The sequence below is a fragment of the Lepisma saccharinum genome, chromosome 8 (genome assembly GCF_977018435.1).
Source record: "Lepisma saccharinum chromosome 8, izLepSacc3.1, whole genome shotgun sequence".
Lineage (NCBI taxonomy): Eukaryota > Metazoa > Arthropoda > Insecta > Zygentoma > Lepismatidae > Lepisma > Lepisma saccharinum.
In genome coordinates this window covers 91,516,171-91,536,784 of record NC_139236.1, presented here as the reverse complement: position 1 = coordinate 91,536,784, position 20,614 = coordinate 91,516,171, and the positions used below count along the sequence as shown (strand labels likewise).

Sequence of the window (20,614 nt, the reverse complement as noted above, 5' to 3'; positions counted from 1 at the left end):
ATGAGTATTGTCACATCAAAATGATGTTCCATTGTAAACATTCAAGGGTGGGAGACCGGAATGAGTACGACCGAGCGAGGGTTGTCCCTTGTCAACCTTCGTGGCGGAGTGGTTAACACAGCGTGCAACGACGCCAGGGGCTCCGGGTTCGAATCCCGGCCTGGCCATGGGTGTTCATTGTGAGTGCGCCTTCATCAATTGCATCATATCATCACTCATCCTCATCTTCGCGATTAGCCAAAAGTGGCAGAAAAGCGAAGTAAAGTAAACCAGACCAATCAATGTGCTCTTCAGAGCAGGGATGCCAACCACGAAAACGGATTAATTCCCAAGCAACCGAATGACGGCCAATTTTCAACACGGTCGCAACAGGATGCATGTAACTAGAGGTACGGGGACATCTCGGTCACTTCTGACGCTCACTGTACGAGCTGCTCCATCCGAGAAAGGACCCTCCCATCTTCCAATATCGCCTCTTAGCTCCCCCCGGATGATTTACAGAACAAACCGCAGCCTCCGAGACACGAGGGAAGACATCGTAAGAGATTCGAAACTGAGGATTCTCCTCTCATCTTAAGCTGAGCCTTATGAAACTTTAGTGCTCTCGGTTCCTTCCCCTGACCGCAAGAATCCACGATCCCCTAACAATAAAGAATTGGGCCGCTCGACCGCTACGTGCGCTGCCCTTAGGCCGGGACAAATTGGGCCATTCTTTCTGGAGCGACCGGAAAAGGGATGAAGGGGGATGCTGGAACCAGGGGGTAAACAGGAAGCGCCCTCTTAAGACGGGGGAGAAAGGCCTTTTAAGTAGGGGTGAGTTATCTTCCGAGAATGGAACAAAGAGCTGCGTAATTCTGGGAGGCTTTTGTTGGAAAATGAGCTCTCCCCCCCATCTCTCTCGTGTACCTAGTAATGAATCCAAGCCCCTTTGGATGTATTCATTTACTCGAGACGTATTGCGGTTGGGTATCCGTACATGTTCACTGTCAGCCGTTTACTATCCTGTCCAGAGTATAATTTTCAATCAAAATGCTTATGATTGTAATATTTCGCCACCAGCAAAGAATGGTGTACAAGGGTTGGATAAAAAGTAATGGCAACACTGCTGTCCCGTGAAAGGGGGCGAGTCACAGCGCCACAACCGTTTCGTGGTTGATAAAGGAATGTCAGACGAGGAAGTATAGTGAGTGGGAGCGATTGTATGTTATTCAGTCAAAAACAGCAGTGCTCTGAAGCAGAGGACGAGAGTGCAAGCGCCCTAACAATATGTTTAGGCAAGAAGAACAACGTCTCTTAGGCAGACGGTCAACGCAGCCTACTACTGCACCTTCTTGCAACACCACCTTCGTCTCGCATTAAGAAGGAAGCGACGGCACGTTCTGGCACGGTGTCCCATCATCCTGCTTGACAATGCAAAGTGTCACACTGCGAACACTGTGACGGCGCTCCTGCATAACTGGTAGTAGTGGGAGGTACTGGAACATCCGCCGTATTCACCGGTATGAGACCGTGTGATTACGACCTTTTTGCCAAAATGAAGGAACCACTGGGCGGAAGCACTACGACACGCGCGAAGCCATCATACGTGCTATAGGGCGGTCACTGCGGGACATCGACAGAGATGGACGCGCTGACGGTGTACGACGCCTTCCATATGTGTGGCAGAAGGTCGTAGAGATGAAGGGGCGATTACATTGAAGGAATGTAACACGTGCTCCTGTGCCAATACAGTCAAGTAGCAATTATACCAGTGTTGCCATTACTTTTTATCCAACCCTTGTAGAATTATTCTCCGCTTTCTCTGCCTCTCCCTGTATCTCCTTTCACACTTCCATTTACAATCTCATCTGTTTATTCTCTATCATCTCTCCTTTCTATATTGACTGTTTTCTACATACTCCAATTCTATACATTATCCTTTTCTCCTTATTTTACACAGCGCGCTACGCCGATCTCGGGTTCGAATCCCGGCCTGGGCGTTTGTGATTGTCCATTCATCAATTTCATCACGTCATCAGTCATCTCCATCTTCGCAAATTAGCCAAAAGTGGCACAAAAAGCGAAGTAAAATGAACTAAATCAATCAATCAATCTTCTTTTTTACCTATTTTCAAATCTTCTTCATATTTCAATCAGTTTAGTTAACATTCCATTTTTCAACTCTTTCTTATGTTCTATTTTACCTATTTATATTATATTAATTTTTTTTACCTTCTTCAAATTTTACTTATAATGGGCTGCTACCTGATTAGGACAAAACACATAACACAGCCCTAAGGATGATAATACTGGCCGTAGGTTAAGACGCCAGAGCCTCGTTGGCCTCCAAGAAGCAGTTACCTTCTATAGTCACAAGTAATGTGCGATATATCGTCCAGACGATATATCGCAATATTGATACAATATCGTCCAGGCGATATCAACTAGACGATATATCGTCACGATATTTTAGCGACACATCGTCACGATATTTTAGCGACACATCGTCACGATATTTTAGCGACACATCGTCACGATATTTTAGCGACATATCGTAACGATATTTGGCTGATATATATCGTGGAGACGATAAATCGCCGATATCACGGTACGGAAAAAATATCGTATCGTCTGTGACGATATTTTCTTGACGATATATCGCAATATCAAATTTCCGATATCGCCCAACAGTCACGGACACTTTTGGGTGGTAGCGATTCCATTGAAAAAGTCAATGGGGTAGTCACAACCCAGATATGCCCTTGACTGTACTACGTGAAAGAGGTTTACTTCTGGGTGTCTTACCAGGTCGTCACCCCTTACACGCCCGAGAATATGTGGAGCCCTACCTCTATACCCCAAATGTACCTTCGTGGTGTAGCAACAACAGTCGCTGCTTAATCAACGAAGACAGTTCTAAAGCTGCTTACCCTTTGTTCCTCGAAACGGCTTGCGAACACTTCCTATGCGTCGTTAATTTCCCACAATATCAACTTCTTTCGCATTTCTATCTTTACGGCATCTCTAATTACACACTTAATTGCTTCCTTTCTGCACGCTACTCCAGCCGCCTCTTCGATATATTGAGATAAAGAAGTCTTACAGTTTTACAACCCTATAACGCGAGTTTCATGCTTAAATTTCCCTTTACTCTGAGATCTGGGGGATATGAGCGTCCAAAGTCCACAATCTAGGAAGTGAGAAGGACCTTTAATAAAACGTTTTAACTGTTCCAGCATTTCAAGGAGACGGCATCCCCAACAGGTGGTTGGAGAAGAGGTTCAACGCTCGTCTTACGTCTCATCCGGATTAACGAAGAAAAATGAAGACAGATGGAAGCACTTTGTCGAAGTCTTCAGACCCTAAACGTGTCTGTTTACTTCGTGAACTCAGGTCTGCAACAGGGTTGCAGTATCAGGCACCAAAAATATACTATTGTCGCAGTGAATGTGCAGTACTTTACATTCCTTAGTAATGCAATTTCATAATGAAACCAGGCGTCTCCAGTACACATTCGTGCCACAAGTCCGGATATGTACAGGAATCAAGGGATAGGATTTTCATGACAGCATATTTTGGTTTTTCGTAAGGGTGATTTGTGAAGAAACTAATTGAATTCAGGTGCTTTAAAAGGGCATATTTTGGCATATTTAGCCATTTCTACGTGAAAAAGCATATCTTGATGAATTTTCGGTCATATTTTCGCTCTTACAAGAAATATAGTCATCATTTTGCAAGTGGATTCGTCCTTACTCCCATGTTCACTGGAGGGTTATTTTTTAGATTGCAGCTAAATCCTTTTCATTTTTAATTGAAAATTTACAGAAAGTATTCATTGTGCATTTCAACTCATCAGGGCCCATAAAGTGAACTAAAAATAGTATGTATATGAAAATATTTCGGCATACGTTAGATATTGATTTTAGAAACAGTTAGTTATAAGGGCATATTTTTCAAATTATACTGCCTATTTTCTACAACTTTAGGTCATAAGAGCATATTTTATTTTGCATATTTTGGTGATTTTTAGGTCAAAAATTCTAGCCCTTAATCAGTTTTAGTCACGTAGCTAGATATTTTGCGACCCTCTCCACTATCCAAGCACCGACTTCTTATGTGCATCCTTCTTTATTTTCTTATTATGCCATGGTTTCTTATATTTACATCCGACAAATTTTGAAATGAGGAAACAAAGGAAAACTCACTAAAAACAATATACAGGGTGGCGCAGAAGTCAGTTTACCCATACACAAATTCACGTTTATATACAAAATTAAAGTATGCATACAAAATACAAGTAGATACCAGTTTCAGTGGTTTTGTTGAAATGTCCTGCCTTGTTTGCAATACATTGTGTGCAACATACACTATCGTAATACTATTTTTAATTTGCTTTTTGGGTAAACTGACTTCTGCGCCACCCTGTAGTTATACAGTGCGTTCGTTTTGGCTCTGGGCAGACATAGCGCGTGAACAACATTGAACAACTCTTATAACACAGGTTAGTACTTCTTATGCAATATGAATATAATTGTCTACATGCTGAAGATATGTGGGTAAAGAAGCGAGACGTTACGGAACGAAAATGCCGGCATTTGCGCCATGTAACGCGCATATGTCGGCCCAGAGTCAAAACGAACGCACTCTATTTAAAGGTTAGTTTGCATTTCTGATTTTTTAAAGAAAGTTGAGCATATTTAAAAATATTCTTGTCTAAAGAACATCTTTTAAAACGTTCTGTTCTATTGCTACTACTTTAGTTTGATTGATTGATTGAATTCTTGTTTTAAGTCCACTAATCGGGACTAGACCTACAGTTTAATGTGGGATCCGAATCACTATGTGCGTCCACCGGGTATCGAGCACGGGACTCCTTGATTACAAAGCAAAGAGGTTACCACAACCCCATCGGGAAGGCTTTGTACTACTTTGGGAAACAGAAATTTCCAGCAGTGTTACAGGAATACATCTCTACCAAGTGTAAATGTCCCTATCGTCTATTCTGACTTTTGTTATCTTTGAAAGTTGAATGGCGCCCTAGGGTTCAGTTCTTCTAGCCTACCCCTTCTACGGGCATATATTTACCCCAAAAGCACTGCAATTATTTTTTTTAATACTTCAATACTTCTTCATTCTCTAGCTTTTATAATTATCGTAAGAGAGCAGCTACCGACTTGGAAATTTTCGTATTTCGTATAATTTTCGCAAAACTACACAATTTATATCATTATTTTTTTTACTTTCTTTCGTGTTTCCAGTCATTAAAAAAATCCCATCATTTTTGCAACTTTGTTTTCAATACGGCTAATGGAAGTATAATAACAATTTAGGACGTTCCTTGATCGCGACTTCAATTTTTCTGAGATTTTGTACGCATAATAGGGGAAATTGTGCTCACTGGTTATGGCAACACTGCCACAGTGTTCTCATGTAGGTAACACTTAACATGTTTGCTCTACAAGTTATATGATATTTTGGAAATATTTAGAGACCCATGACATTGTTTGGTAATCATAAGGTAACTTCTTAAATATACAAAAATAATGGAACGCTAGCATGAAAAAAACAATTTTTATGCAGTTATATATTTTGCTCAATAAATAAAATATAACTATTCATTGATGAATTTTTAACGTCTTCCTCCCTTTAAGATAAACAACGTTGACCTTAAACACGTTAACTGCCGGATGAAACTTTCAATATTCACTGACAGCGCCGTTAATGCCATAGGGTAGTGTTTCTGTTGTAAAATAACTTCATGTTATCAAATTTCGAATTTGGTTTTTATTATATCGATAAATCGAAATTATAGTGTGTCGGGACCAACGCGGCGACAAGAGGAAAACATTCATTCAGTGCTCCACCGGCGATTGAAAAGCAACAATCAATTTCACGAAAATGCATTCTTTACTTTGAGCTTTATATTTGACCTGCTTAGTTAGAAGTATTCTAAACAAATTGGTCTCTGAAAAAGAAGGCCGAAAAACAGCTGCGAATAAAGTGAAGAAGGTTGATACTTTTTGTGAAGGGTGTGAAGGTAAACCACATATGTCTATTCCTTGCTTCAATAAAGTTCACGTGGACTGATCACAGTTTTCAAGTGTTGACTGAAACTTTTCAAAAGTTTTGTGAAAACATTTGCAATGCAGTAGTGTAACTCATTTACTTTACAAAAATATGAATATTATGTACTGTATGTGCTGTATTATATTTTTCCTATGTTCCCAAAATATATGCCATTGTATGAATACATATTTAAAATGTATGCTAAAGATTATCTCGTTAGTGCATATTATAAAAAATATAAAATACAAAAATATTAAAAAAATAAAATGAAACATGTATTTCACATAATTGGTGAAAATAGCGTAAAGGCAACAAATGCAAATATTGTTCCCATTCTTATAGGGACGCCTCGCCATAGAGTTACATATTTGCAAATAGCCTCAGTGTTGATGCACCAATACCACTGTCCAATTACATATACAAATACCACAAATACATTAAAAATAAATAAATATATTAAAATGTTGTATTTAAATAATGAGCGAAATGAGGTTACTTACCCATAAGACCATCTAAGGAATATACATGCTTCATATCAACAATAATAATAAATATTAAAAAAATTGGCTTTGCTGCTTATAAGTTGCCAAAAATGCATGTACCGTTGGATTCTAGGGCGCCGTGACGGGCCTTTCCAACAAGAAATATGTTTGCGCGAAGGACCGTTGGCCTGCCAGAGTGATTCAAATCAGACGTTACAACGTCGGTCCCATGGGACCAACGCGGCCCCATAAGAAATCTTGATGTCGGGCCCATGGGACCCGCACGGCAGTTAACGTGATACGAAAAAAAGGCCTGTTGTGTTAAATTTCCTGAAAATAGGAACAAACTAACTGTTCATCTAAAGTCAAATTTAAACAAGATGTCACTTCATATTGCTCGATACGTTCTGAAATACAAAGCTATTTACACGTCAGGTACCTGACGTGAACTGACAATAATAATTAAGCAGACACACAAAACTTTGCAATCAGCAATCCCTCGGAAGTTGTAATTGCCCAGAAACTAACTTTGGCGTTTCTAAAATGGAGATAAGTTAATCGAAAACTTCAACATGCGAAGGCTGACGAAAGGGACGCTCACGAAATATGCCAGGCTGATTGACAACTAGCTACGTATATCTTTTCCCTACCTCTACATAAGAAACATTTCGTTCAAGCATTTTTCCCGCGGTTATAGTTCAGGAAAGAAACATTCCTACCGCTGTGTTCGAACGAACATTCATTTTTATAGTTACAATCAGCAACGGCCCATTTCCGCTTCTGACATTTCAGAATCTACTTCAGGTCGATGAATACAATAAAATAAACAATTCTCGCAATACGTAGGTATCTCTGTATCTATAGTTCATGCTTTGTTGATGCCACAAGTCGCTTTAACAAATTTTTGCTTCACTTGAATTCAAATATGGCGCCATTCTTGCAGTATTTACAAAATGTATTGACGAGGTACTATTGGTACCCTTAGAGCAAATTCTGAAACAATGGAATCTCCAGTCCGTCGTAATGAAATCAACAGTTTAACAATTCCTAATTTTTGCAACAATACTGGTTGCCCATCTGACTGTCAAGTTAGTCTTTCTCTTTTCTGTTAATTAAACTTGAGTGTTGACATCTATCAGTGACCTTAGTACTAACATTTTATTGATTTAAATTAAAATTTAGCACATATGCTATTTGCTCCCATACTATACGGGGACAAATCCTTTATCAACAATCAAACGTAGGACAAGTCTCGGAAATTAAAAAAGGTGCGTAGAATGAAGCTATAATAACTTGGTCAGTTAGTAGTTTCACTATATCATATTTTCTCACAATTCTAACGTAAAATAGGCTAATACTAGTGATAACATGCATTTGTACGATTCGCTAGAAAATAATCCAGCATATCTACGCTATTCACAGAGTTATCTCGATGAAACGGATGGAAAGAACCAACTGGTCATCTTCAAAGCGAGGCCAACTCTATCCCCGGACGCAAAACAAACACTTTTAAGCAAACAATGCAGAAACGGGGAGAGGTGCGTGAGGGAGCACTGCAGAGAAAAGCAAGCAATGCATTGTGAGTTCCAGTGCGTTTATTTTCCGGGTTGCGAGGGGGGGACAAGATGCTCCGTGGGGAGAGGGAGGGGACGATGACGCAGAGGAATTCATGTGAAACGTAAACATTCGAGGAAGTTGCCGTGCCCTGATTGATTCAAAGCCCCAATGTGGACAGGAGGAAATTGAAACAGGAGGACGTTTCTGGGGGTACGGGTGCTTGGGCAGGAACGGTGGGTGAGGAATGGACCTTGGACGGAGGTGTAGTACGAATCCCCGTGAAGTTACGAGGGGACACTTCTCACCTCGCGTCACGCCACAATTGCTTCTACAGTAGATCACAAGTATTGGATGAAGAAGATCACCGAGTCTTACAGTATATGGACGGTGTACAGAAAATACATGAAACAGATTAAGTTTCATAAAGATCTCTTATAGCCGGACTAATATCTTAGTTTTGTCTCTTTGCATGAAATCAACCAACTACATTTATTATCTATTCTCCACCAGGAAATGTAATTCAAGCGACGCGTGCCATCTATCATCAGTTTTTTCAATATTTCAATCCTTACGTAGGTAAATTCACAGAACTTCTTTTCTGCATGTTGGCCACCATGGGAATTTATTAGCATGTAATCTGAACTTGATATTAATTTTTTTTGCCTAATTAACACTTTACTCATTCAAATTTAAATCCACTTTTTTGCTCAGACAGACAAATGGGGACTAGATCTCCTGTTTAAAGTGGGATCCAAATCACTGTACGCCACAGTGTTACAATACGCCGTCACCGGGGATTGAACCCGAGACATCTCGATTACAAGACGGCAACGTTACAATTCCACCATCGGGAACACCTGATTTGCCTATTCAAATATTTCTCGAGGGAGCTCCTCGTATTGATATCTATATCGCTTGGGATTGATACCTTTCACGAACGCCTGCAATGCGGTCCACCCAACCAGCTCCGAGTCACGTTCGGTTGTATAACCGACAGGATATTGACATCACAGAATTCAGTGGTACGCATTGCAAATTATAACTTGACACCCTTCCACTCCAGCTCTGGTGTTCACCCATCAGTCACCACAAGAAGGAGACAAGGTACAGTTTTATGTACAAACTTGATTATACATTTCCAAAATACATGTGAATTTTTTGTAAATCCACAGAGGTATTCTTATTTTCCCTCACATTGCAAGCGAAAGTGGGTGGACGTTTACGCCTGACCCAGAAACCATTTAAAATATACTTTTCAGCATCACAAGCCTCCCTGTTGTTCTAGCGGCAACGTTATCACCTAGTAATCTTGAGGTTCAAGGCTCGATCCCTAGCGTAGCGGAGGCACACTACACAGTGGTTCGAATTCCTCTTCATACCGTATGTCTAATTCCGATTAGATCATCTGCATACATTTTTTCTCATGGACAAAAAACATTCTTTCTGAAGTCGTACTGGTAGAAACCAATGTTTTGTAATTTTTTTCAACGGACATTTTCATCATTTTTCCTTCTGTTCATACGTTTGAAGTAATAATTATGAATGTTGTCTTCTACAAACGTAAGAAAATAAACTACTTTAAACATTGGCATGCAATGTTAATCGGACACTATCAATTGTCTAGTGATTTTAATTATACGTATTCTAACACATCTTTCTCTAGTCTTCGTTTGTTACTTCGTTCTTTACTTACACTTCAAATTTAACGCTTTATACCCGAAGTTGGCAACTCTGATTTTTGGTACCAGACGAAAAAACAAGAGGGAGGAAAAGTAACATTCCAGGCAACGTTTAAAGTTGACTTTTAAAAAGTTTCCTCATACAAATGCTTCCAACTGTAGTTCTAGGTAAGAGGAGAGAGAGAGAGAGAGAAAAGTAGCAATTTTTACATTTCTCCGCAAAAAACTGAGCCTCAGCGGACCCAAGAGCTTGGTAAAAACCACTCCACGTGCATTTTCATTGCGCTCTTTCTTAAAGAGAAGCGTGTTTCATGGAGCGGAGAAACTGGAAACTCTCTCCCTTCCATCTGGAGATTTTGGAGCGTGATGCTGCAAGGAGCAGAAGCATTAAGTTTGCCCTTCTTCCCGCCCGACCGAGGCTACTAACCTCTTCTCTAAAGACATTTGGCCTCCATTTAATCACGTAGGCAGGAAAAATGTAGCGAGTCAGATAATGCAGCGTGAAGAGCTGCTGTATAATCATCCCGAAAGGTGCCACAGACCAAATTGTCCGTAAGACGAATTCGAAAAACGCGCCAACCATAGTGCGTTTATAAAATGGATATGGGGGTACCACTGTTGCAGTTATAACACAATCTGGAATAGCTGAAACTTAGCTTTGTTGAGTGGAAGTTAAGTCTTTCATTATTTCCCAATTTTTACACCAGAGTGGATTTTAATTGCTTCGTTATAGTTTGCCTACGTGACATCCATGAGATTCTCACTTGTGCTGCCATCTCCAGTTCTTTTCTTGTACTATTTAATATATTTGTTACATAACTGCAGCTTACATATTATCCATTCAGTAAGCAACTTTAATACTGATTTTGCTTACACTATTTTAAATTTGTCCTTTATTGAAGAAAATAACGTCAATAAGCTAAACAATTCCATAGACACCATGTTCGACTCCTTTAAAATAATAAAATAAGTATTTTACTTCTATTTACTACATTACTTTACTACTTACTATTTTTTAAGTAGACAAGCAACTTACAGCAGTCGGGCATCGTCCACAATGGGAACATTTGCTGTTGTAGATCATTTCAGCATTCATTTTCACCATTATTTTTGAGTTTACCCTGTTGTAAATTCTCTTTGGGATTGGTTCGTTCTTCAATTATACCTTCATGTTTATTCCGGTGCTGCACTTTGGCGCCATCTGTTTGCAATAGTTAGTTTTGACCTTACACATTACTTTCGCTATTCAAATTCATTGGGAGGTGATTCATTTTCGCGTTCATTCTGGTACCTAATTCGTTGTTACCTTTTGCCTTATTCCATTCCGTTTATTATGGTGGCTAATAATACGTTCCACCTCATTTCGTGGTTATTACAACATCCCTATTGATGTTGTTACAGAAGGCGAGGGATTTGTGTTGAGGCGACCCTATTTCCCCCCATCAACCATCCATTCCGATCACAGTTTCACCAGGGACAGAAACAAGCGACGTGAAACACAAGCAACCGAATCTCTGGGCAGAGATAATACTCAAAGTTATCTCCTCCCGAACTTGGGCTGAAACAGTGTTGCTAACCCATCCTCAAAATAAAATTCCCTTTCAGTCACAAAATTTCCCTCACCTTGTGGAACAAATAAATTGTCAATTGATCTGGAAAATACAATTACACATCTAATCAAAATACAAACTGCTATTTTTTCAGCGCTTTAACATATAATCAAACCACGAATAAAAGATAGCTACAAAAATTCTAAAGTTTGCAGTTTCTTGTAGTAAATGTGCCGCCATAAGGCTACATATTCGCGCAGTAGTTTTTGAATTAGAATGCACCAGTGAATGAGAAAACGGAAAGTACACCACAAAGAGAGAGATTTTCAAATTCTTCCCTAATTTATATTCTTATAAAAAGCACTGATAGCGTAGAAACTAAAAGATACAGGTTTGCATCGTCTTTGCCAACCTTCGATGAAAAATACCCTTTACTCCCTCTTCCACTTAAAAATTTCCCTCCGCCGAGAGAAATTCTCTCCGAATTATCTCGAAGTGCTTCAAGTATAATTCACCTCAAAAATTTTGAACGGGAGGAAAGAAAATCCCGGAGGGAACGCAAGATCGCAAAACGCCCTGTCGTGACGACTGTCATTTGTTTGTCACGTGACAAGTTTCTCGCGCTTTCTTTTTTCCCCAGCACCTTTCCGTACCACTCGCCAGAGGACTCTGAGGAGCGAAGATGGAAATTAATGACCATGTTCCTCGACGCCGAACGGCAGTTATGAGAGACGGGGCGATATCTCGAAAGGAGAGACAGAGTGAGAATGAGAATGGAAATAAAGGAGAAACTCTAAAAAAGATATATGGTTTTCAGCACTGGCTATTATGAAACTGAAGTGAATTCTGGATTGGCCGACTTCGGTGTCATTTTCAGCAGCGGCCGTTGGAAACTGTGGCGCTGGAGACGTTCGTAAAATTGTAACAGAATTGCTTTTCTTAAGCTTTTTTTCCCCCCGTTCTCGTGTGAACGAATGCTGGAGAACGTGTAATCTAAGTTTAGAAACTTCTAATAAAATGTTTTCTCCCCCGCAGCGCAAAGCCCGCTGCAGTCCACACAGGAGAAGCGAAGCAGAAATGTTCTACATTTTTACTTCATTGTTAGAAATGCTCGAGGTGAACGCCTATTGTGACACGAAAAATACATATCGATGCAGAGCAGCTGAGAAAAAAAATCTATTGTCCTGAATTGTAGTTTTAAGTCAAATTTATGCACATATATGCTAGCCGGGACCGGACCGAATGCTTAAAGTGGAATCAGAACCATTCTGCAATGTGCTTCCGACTGGTATCGAACCCGGGATCCCTTGATTACAAGGCGACGACGTTACCACTATGCCATATGGGAGGCCCAGTTGTCTGCTGCCTATCAAATCAAGTGGTTCAGTGCACTTCGCGAAAAGCACGGAAGCCGCTTGCGGAATTTCAACGCCAAAAAGCAGAGCTTGCGGGAATTTCAACGCCAAAAAGCAGAGCTTGCGGGAATTTCAACGCCAAAAAGCAGCTTGCGGAATTTCCACCCCAGAAAACCGCTTGTTTAACTGTCATACCAAGATTGCGCTCATGCAATTTCTTTACCAGAAAGCCAGCTGGTTTCTCAAGATGTTTCTCCCTTTCGTCGCGTCCCCAGATGCGCTATCGTGCCATTTCGACTTACCTCGTGTTGGCCAGACATTCTCTGTAGAGGTAAGGAATACGCAAATGCTATTATTTTCCCCACACACGGCAGTTCGGAGCGATGATCTGAAACACAAAAGTCACGTGACCTTCCCGCCATCCCTTTCCTTTGCGTGGGATACGAGTTGCAGTGTTAAGACAGGCAAAATCACCCAATCGTCAAAAGGTGCAAAAGTATGTTACCTACACTTCTGAATTACTAGCTGCCGCTCAAGTCATCTGGGAGAAGAATTTGTTTCTCCCACTGTACTGTTGAGGATTAACTACACATTCGAAACATTGAGAATTAACTCACCCTTCATGCAGATTTTGTTCCTCCTGAAGTTGAGGGATGTCTCGTTGTGCAGAGGGTTGTTTCGGCTGACGTTCACCTGGATTTTCACCTCTATCTCTGCGCTGAGAGTGCCTGAGCAGCGGAAGCGAATACTGGAAGGAAATGGAGAGAATGATTTGCATAAACAAAACTTGCTGTCGTCTCTAGAAATAAGAACAGGCAGCATAAGATACGTCAGATATGTGTGAGGGAGACTCTAGCCCCACCATATGGTCTTTACCTCCCTCCTGCCCACACAAATAGCCTACATGAGAGAATTTGTTATTCTAAAGAAAGAATGGCACACATACAGAAGAATAAGGAGAACAAAGATAGAGAAATAAAGTAACAAAAAGTGATGGAAGGAGAAGAAAACAAGATAGAGGAGAGCAAGTTTAAAGAAACATGGAGAAAGAGGGTAAGAATGAGAGAGAGGGGAGAACAATGAAAAGAGGGAAGCAAAGGGAGAATCAAGGAAAAATAAAGAGCGAGAAAGAAATGGCAAACATGGAAAGGAATAAAGAGAAAGATGTAAGTGAAACACAGGAAGAAAGATAATATAGAAAGAGGAAGAGAGAACATTATAAAAGGAAAAGAGAGAGGAAGAAATAAATAGTAAAAATGGAAAGGGAGAAAGGGAAAAAAATAGGAGAAACAGAGGAAGTTAGAAAGAAAGATGGTAGGAAAGAAAGACAGACAGATAAACAGAGAAAAGATAGAAAGAAAAGAGAAAAAGGAAGACGTTGTCTCCTAATCTTCATGACAAACAGAAATACACATGTGAAACTTCATGAATAATATATTTTAACTAATAACAATGTGGATTTACATCTTAACACAAAAAGATATAATACCTTAACAAACTGCAATATAGTTGGTATGCACAGACTATTACAATTGGCCCAGCTGAGAGAGTCACTTCATATATAACAATCCGAGACACATAAACAGAGAAAACGACACAGCAAATGATAAAAAGAATAGAGAAAAAGGAAGATGAAATAGAAAAGGAAAGAAACAGAGAAAGTTGGTAAAATGGAGAGATATGAAGAGGAAAAATAAAGAGTATAAGATGGGGAAAAATGGAAGATGTAAGAAAACAAAAGAAGAGAGATTCTTAGCAGCCACGGCAACAGAAGCAGGGCCCTCCTCAAAATACTTTTCCCTCCCTTGAACCCCCCAAAAAAATTCTGGCGACGCCGCCATGTAGACTGCTGAGAAGATGGACAGATATTTTCACAAGTGAGGGTAGGAGGTGACGGAAAGGGGGAACAAGGGAAGGAAATATTGCTCGTGAAAGATTGGCATACAACAGAGGCCAATAGAACATGTGCATCGTTTCTCTTTCTATTTCCAGCCATTCTATCCACTTAGCTTCCGCCTCACCAACTTTGAATAGAAAGTGTTCCCTTTTTTCGAAGGGGAGCATCTATCACCCGTTTGCTTTTCTTCCCTGTTCGCACTTACCTCCCTTTTCTTTCGCTTTCTGCAGGGAGGGGGAATTATTGTTATCTGGCATCTCAAGACGACGTGGTTTCAAACTGGCGTCAAATACCTTTTCAATATAAGAGACCGCTTGTCGGACGGAGAGGAGAGGGAGATAAAAAGGTGTGCAGGGTGGAGGGAGGGATCGGAGAGAGGAGACAGTGTGTGTGAAAGCACCGCTGCTGCTGCAGCAGAGAAACTGCGCCAAGTGTTGCCAACCTTATAAAAAGTTACCATGCAAGGTACCCGAAAAATCCTTGTCAGACTTCTTACTTCTCCGCCACCCTGGTAAATCGCGACTATGATGAATGATAATTAGAAGAGACTGATCAAGAGAACCAGGGGTTCGAGGTTCGAATCCCGGAAGCGCTTTTTTCTTTTCCCAGTCAACTTGTGAATGCGGGTTCATTTCTTGCTCTCTGATTCGCTGTTGGAAAATTACGGTGCTCTGATTGTGAGAATATCTTATTTGCGCTGTACGTTAGGTTAGATTAGATTAGAAAGCAGCAAATTTGCGCTGAAGATAGGAAAATAGATATTCTCACAATCAGAGCACCGTAACTTTCCAACAGCCAATCAGAGAGCAAGAAATGAACCCGAATTCACAAGTTGACTGGGAAAAGAAATTCGCATCCCGGAAGGCCTGAGCATGGGTGTTCTTTCGAGAGTCACTTCATCAACTTTATCATACCATTACTCATCTTCACGATTAGCCACAAGTGGCAGAAAATCGAAATTAAATAAACCAAAATAAATCAATGGAAAACTGAATGTGGCTGTTATCATTTTCAATGCACACAACTTCCATTTATTTCATTTTTTGAAAAATCACATCCTTCTTCCATCTCTAGTTAATCGCGACGATGAGGATGAAACACGTATTGGCCGAATCACAGTGACGCATCTAGATTTACCCAGAGTTCCTTAGTCTCACCGTCGTGGAACGTCCACTGTATGCACAGATAGGCTAATTGAGACTGGACCTACAGGTTTAAGTGAAATCCGAACCACAATTTAGCTCCACCGGGTATCCAACGCTGGACCCGTCGATTACAACATTTGTTTTAAGTCCACTTTATGATCAGATGGGCTAATCGGAATTGGACCTACAGTTTAAACATGGTTGTAAAATGTCCAGGAACTCATAAATTGTAATGGGTTCCGTATAACAGGTCCGGAACTTTTTTTTTGTCGTACAATTTAAATTCGGTCCAAGTTCCATACTGTTTCGTTTCAATATCTAACTTGGTCCGTGCTTGGAATTGATTCGGAAAAAAAGGTTCCGGGATAGAATTTAAATAATTTAATAAAAAAAAGGTTCTTTTCGGTCAACGACCCATTTACGCTTGCTGATTTTCTCTCCCGGACCGGATATGAATTTTTTAATATAAATTCCTGGAACTTCAACAACTCTGGTTTAATGTGGGATCCGAACCAACATACGTGATTCGAAAGCGGGAACCTTGATTACAAGGCGAGAACGTTACCACTACGCCATCATGGTAACAAAGAACACTTTGAACGGCATACGTATTAGTGTTCTAGCACTCCAGATCGGAACAAAGTATTTCTCTCTTTGGTAGAAACAATCTTGTAGGGATGGAAACACTGTCTCGGCGTGAAATATCCCCTTGGAAGAGGATTCTTGGTGCGGAAGGAGGGAGGGGAGAAAGCTCTGTCGAATTATCAGGGAATTCACAGCTGATTCAACATCCCAGCGTCGTAAGAGACGGGTATGCCCGCAGCGAAGAGGATTTTAAGGAACAAACTGGGGAGTCCCCTCCTCCACAATGGAAGGGAACGGAGCTGTTTGTTAACGCCACCAATTCAGGAAGATCCTCCGATATTTATCATCTTTTCTCACACTCGTGCTTCTTGGAGACTGTTACTCCCACTCAGCCCTACCTCGAAGCCCACCCCAAGTAGGACAACCCCGTGTGAACATTTGGTTCAGTTTCATCCTGCGAGATATGCAATCCGTCACGAAGATATGCACCATCCGGTTGCATACCTCCATAAACGAATTTTTAAGAGTTTGTAGCTCTCGTCCACTATGTACGCGGTTAGTCTAATCGGGACTGGGCATACGGAATCAAATTGAACCTCAGAAAGTGCTTCCACTGGGAATCGGACCCACGATACATTGTCTATAAGGCGATAGCACAACTGGAATTTGAAAATATGTTTGTATTAGCTTTGTTTACAGCACATAATTGATTCATTTGGTATACTTTGCTTTTCTGCCAATTCTTGATAACCGCGAATATGAGGATGAGTGTTATGAAATTGATGATGGTACCCTCGTAAAGAACACCCATACAAAGACCCGGAATCGAACCAGGGACCTCTGGCGTCGTAGTGCGCTGTGTTAACCACTCCGCCTCGGAGTGAAGGTAGCTTGCACATAATATTAATTCTATTTCGGTAATTTTATGTCACTTTTCTTCCTCTTCGGCTAATCGCGGAGATGAGGATGAATGATTAAATGAAACGAAGGAAGGACCAGCCGTAAAGAAAAATGCATGCTGGCACTGGAACTCGAACCTGGGGCCTCGAGGATATAATTCCACTACGCTCTCGGGAGGCCAAATAATATTAGAGAAGAAGTACGTATTAGTAATCTTCCATAAGCATTTACATACACTCATGCTCATAAATTAAGGATAATAGAGGTTTTGGTGCCCCACGATACAGCACAGTGGGATCACAGACACATGTTGAACACACAAGAAAGACATCCACATACCCTGTTTAACCCTGTTTATTGCAGAAAACGTGATAAAAACCAAAGAGCGCACATATGATACAAAGCAAGGGAGATTGTAAATTATTGTTCCACAGTTCTTTGAGCATGTGCACATGTTTTAGAATGGAATGTGATGCCCATGCACATTGACACATGCAGTAGAGGAGGTTGTCGAGCAGCTGGTGGGGTATGGCCTCCCATTCTGGCACCAGTGCCTGTCGGAGCTCCTGAAGAGTCCGAGGAGGTGGAAGACGTGCGGCGACACGTCGGCCTAGAGCATCCCAAGCATGTTCGATTGGGTTGAGGTCGGGGGAATAGGCAGGCCACTCCATTCGTATGATGTCTTCTGTTTGAAGATACTCCTCCACAATAGCAGCTCGGTGTGGCCTGGCATTGTCATCCATCAGGAGGAACGTAGGACCGACTACACCTCTGAAAAGACGAACGTAGTCTTGCAGAATAACATCCCGGTACACCTGACCTGTTACAGTACCTCTGTCGAAGATATGCAAGGGTGTACGTGAACCCAGGATAATGCCACCCCACACCATGACACCACCACCTCCATACTGGTCCCTTTCGACGATGTTACCGGGTCGGTATCTGGTTCGTGGTTCACGCCAGATGGTTACACGACGAGAATCAGTGTTGAGACTATACCTGGACTCGTCAGTGAAGAGTACCTGAGACCATTCTTCCATTGTCCATGTCCTGTGCTCTCTACACCAGTTGTTACGGGCTACTCTGTGACCATGTGACAGTGGACTGCAAATTGCAGGCCTCCGGGCGAATAAACCGTGCTTGTTGAGTCGTCTGTACACAGTGTGTCTGGAAATAACTGTTCCACTGGCAGCTGCAAGGTCTCGAGCAGGGCCCCCGGCAGTACTCCGTCTGTGTCTCCGGGTACTTACGGTCAGATACCTGTCTTCTCGTGATGTTGTACACTGTGGACGTCAACTGCTGTAGCGCCCAGACACGTTTGCAGTCTGTTGGAATTGTTGCCATAATCGTGAGATGACGCTTTGTGGCACATGGAGCACCTGTGACACGACCTTCTGTCTTTGGCCCGCCTCTAGCCGCCTAAGTATCCCTCCCCTCATTACATCATCAATATGTGTTTGTTGAGCCATTTCACACAAGCACTCACCATTAGCACAACCGAACACAACTGCACACTTCCTATAGGCACTGTATTCTGGTCAGCAGTTTCGCTCCTGTGAGTCATTGGTCTGCTTACAGCGCCACCACACACTGGATCAACGTCATAGTCAACACAGGTTCTTTGGTACAGTACCCGGACATCATTTCAAGCTGCAACGTGCACATCAAATATTTCTTTGTACAAGATTCAGCATTATCCTTAATTTATGAGCATGAGTGTAGTTTGGAAACAGTATTTTGTACTTTATTAAAATACAAAGGTATTATTCCCTATAAAGTACCCCTGAATCTCAATTTTTAAAATCAAATGCAATGCTGTAAGTTTATTCTACCGGCCATACCCGGAAAACCTTTCCTAGGCATTTCCCAACTCCCTAGGGCACTATAAAAGGGGTACACAACCTGCTTCGGGAGGAAGAGGCAAGGAGGCGGCCAAGTAGGTCAGGCATCCAAGCCGAGTCGGAAGAGGAGAGGAGAGACTGCTACCGGCTGTGGAGAGTTCACTGTAGGGCCGTCAGAAGCCGGGCCATGTCCAGAGGCGAGACCCTCCAGGCCTCCCAATGAGACCAGCGCCCAGCAGCCAATCGCTCCAGCGTCCAGGATCGAGATAAGTACCTGCCCTTTGTAACTAAGTAAAAAAGGGCCCACCTCATTGTAGTCACGCTCAATCCCAACTGCATGAAGCAGGATTTACTGTATACAGAGTGCCAGTGAAAGTAAGCTGTTGTCCCAGTCCATTCTTCTAGGAAATTATTTTTACGAATTCAAACCAGAACTTAGATCTTTTCAATTTTATTTTTAACAATTCCAGAATATAGAATTCTAATAGACACCTAGTTCATATTTCCCTGTCCTTTTATATCAAATTCAAATAGATTTATATCCTACAACTCAGTTGATTAATAATTGGAGGGACAATACGTGAGTAGTGCACGCGGCCATACGACCGAGAATTATAGATTAGGTTCCTGGATACTGAAACTAATAATAATCTAATTATCAAATGAAAACAACAAACCCTAATATTGAACAAATAAATAAATATCTATCTAAAGAATTAAAAGGACCCCCAATCTACTTACATCCCCCATCGCATAGCCACCCTCACCATTCACGTGTACAGTAAGAGTCACTCCACTCTTTCTCCCTTAACGGATGCTACCCGACTGAGCAGGCTTGATTCTTCCTCATTGGTCTGAGCATGCTAGCCAATCAAAATGAGGCAAGACGTCATACAATGATACCAGCTCACTTTGTGGGCAGAGGGTTATACCTTTTACGGTGCTTTTCCTCCCGCCCCTAACTTCTCCCATTTAGTCAACTGGAGTGCTATTATTAACACAATAAAATTCAGTCAGTTAGCCATTATTTGTGTTTTTAATTTAACTTCTCCACCTCTGACTACCCGCCCGTTGGTCAACGGTTCCTACCCTCAAATGCAGAGGGTGAAATTCGATACGGCTAAGGTTTTAACGCCCCCAGTTGTGTCTCCAGGGACCAGCCCTGGGACAGAACCTTAGCTCGTAACGCTATCTTGTGAGTGAACAATGTGAAATTGTCATTTGGATAAAAATTCAAGTATTATACATTTAAGTTAGAAAGTTGAAGGTGTTTTTATATTAGTTTGTTTTAACTTTTTATTTACTTTTATTTTCCATCGTGTCCCACCCGTCACACTAAGAAACTATCAATTTCTTCTTTAACTGTTATATTTCTCTTCCAACTCCACTAGAATATTCAAAGATCAATTACCTTCTCTCTGTCTTAAATAATTTATTTTCAATCATTTGAAAATTCACAGAAATTAAAATAAATTTCTAATTAAGTCAAGAGGCAGTGTTTCATTTGTCCCAAACGTGACACAAAATTGTTCACTCATAGCTGTAAATCTGGGAAAGTGTTTGAAGGGTAGTTGTGTT

At 41.2% G+C, this 20,614-nt stretch overlaps 1 protein-coding gene across 1 annotated transcript in view; it reads right to left on the bottom strand.

Moving 5' to 3' along the window:
• Positions 1-20,614, bottom strand: part of LOC145991298 (tyrosine-protein kinase RYK-like) — a 308,147-nt gene that overhangs the window by 69,631 nt on the left and 217,902 nt on the right. Inside the window, exon 4 of the mRNA XM_083127287.1 lies at positions 13,286-13,416. Within this exon, the coding sequence (XP_082983413.1) occupies positions 13,286-13,416 (131 nt within the window). The remainder of the gene's footprint in view (positions 1-13,285; positions 13,417-20,614) is intronic.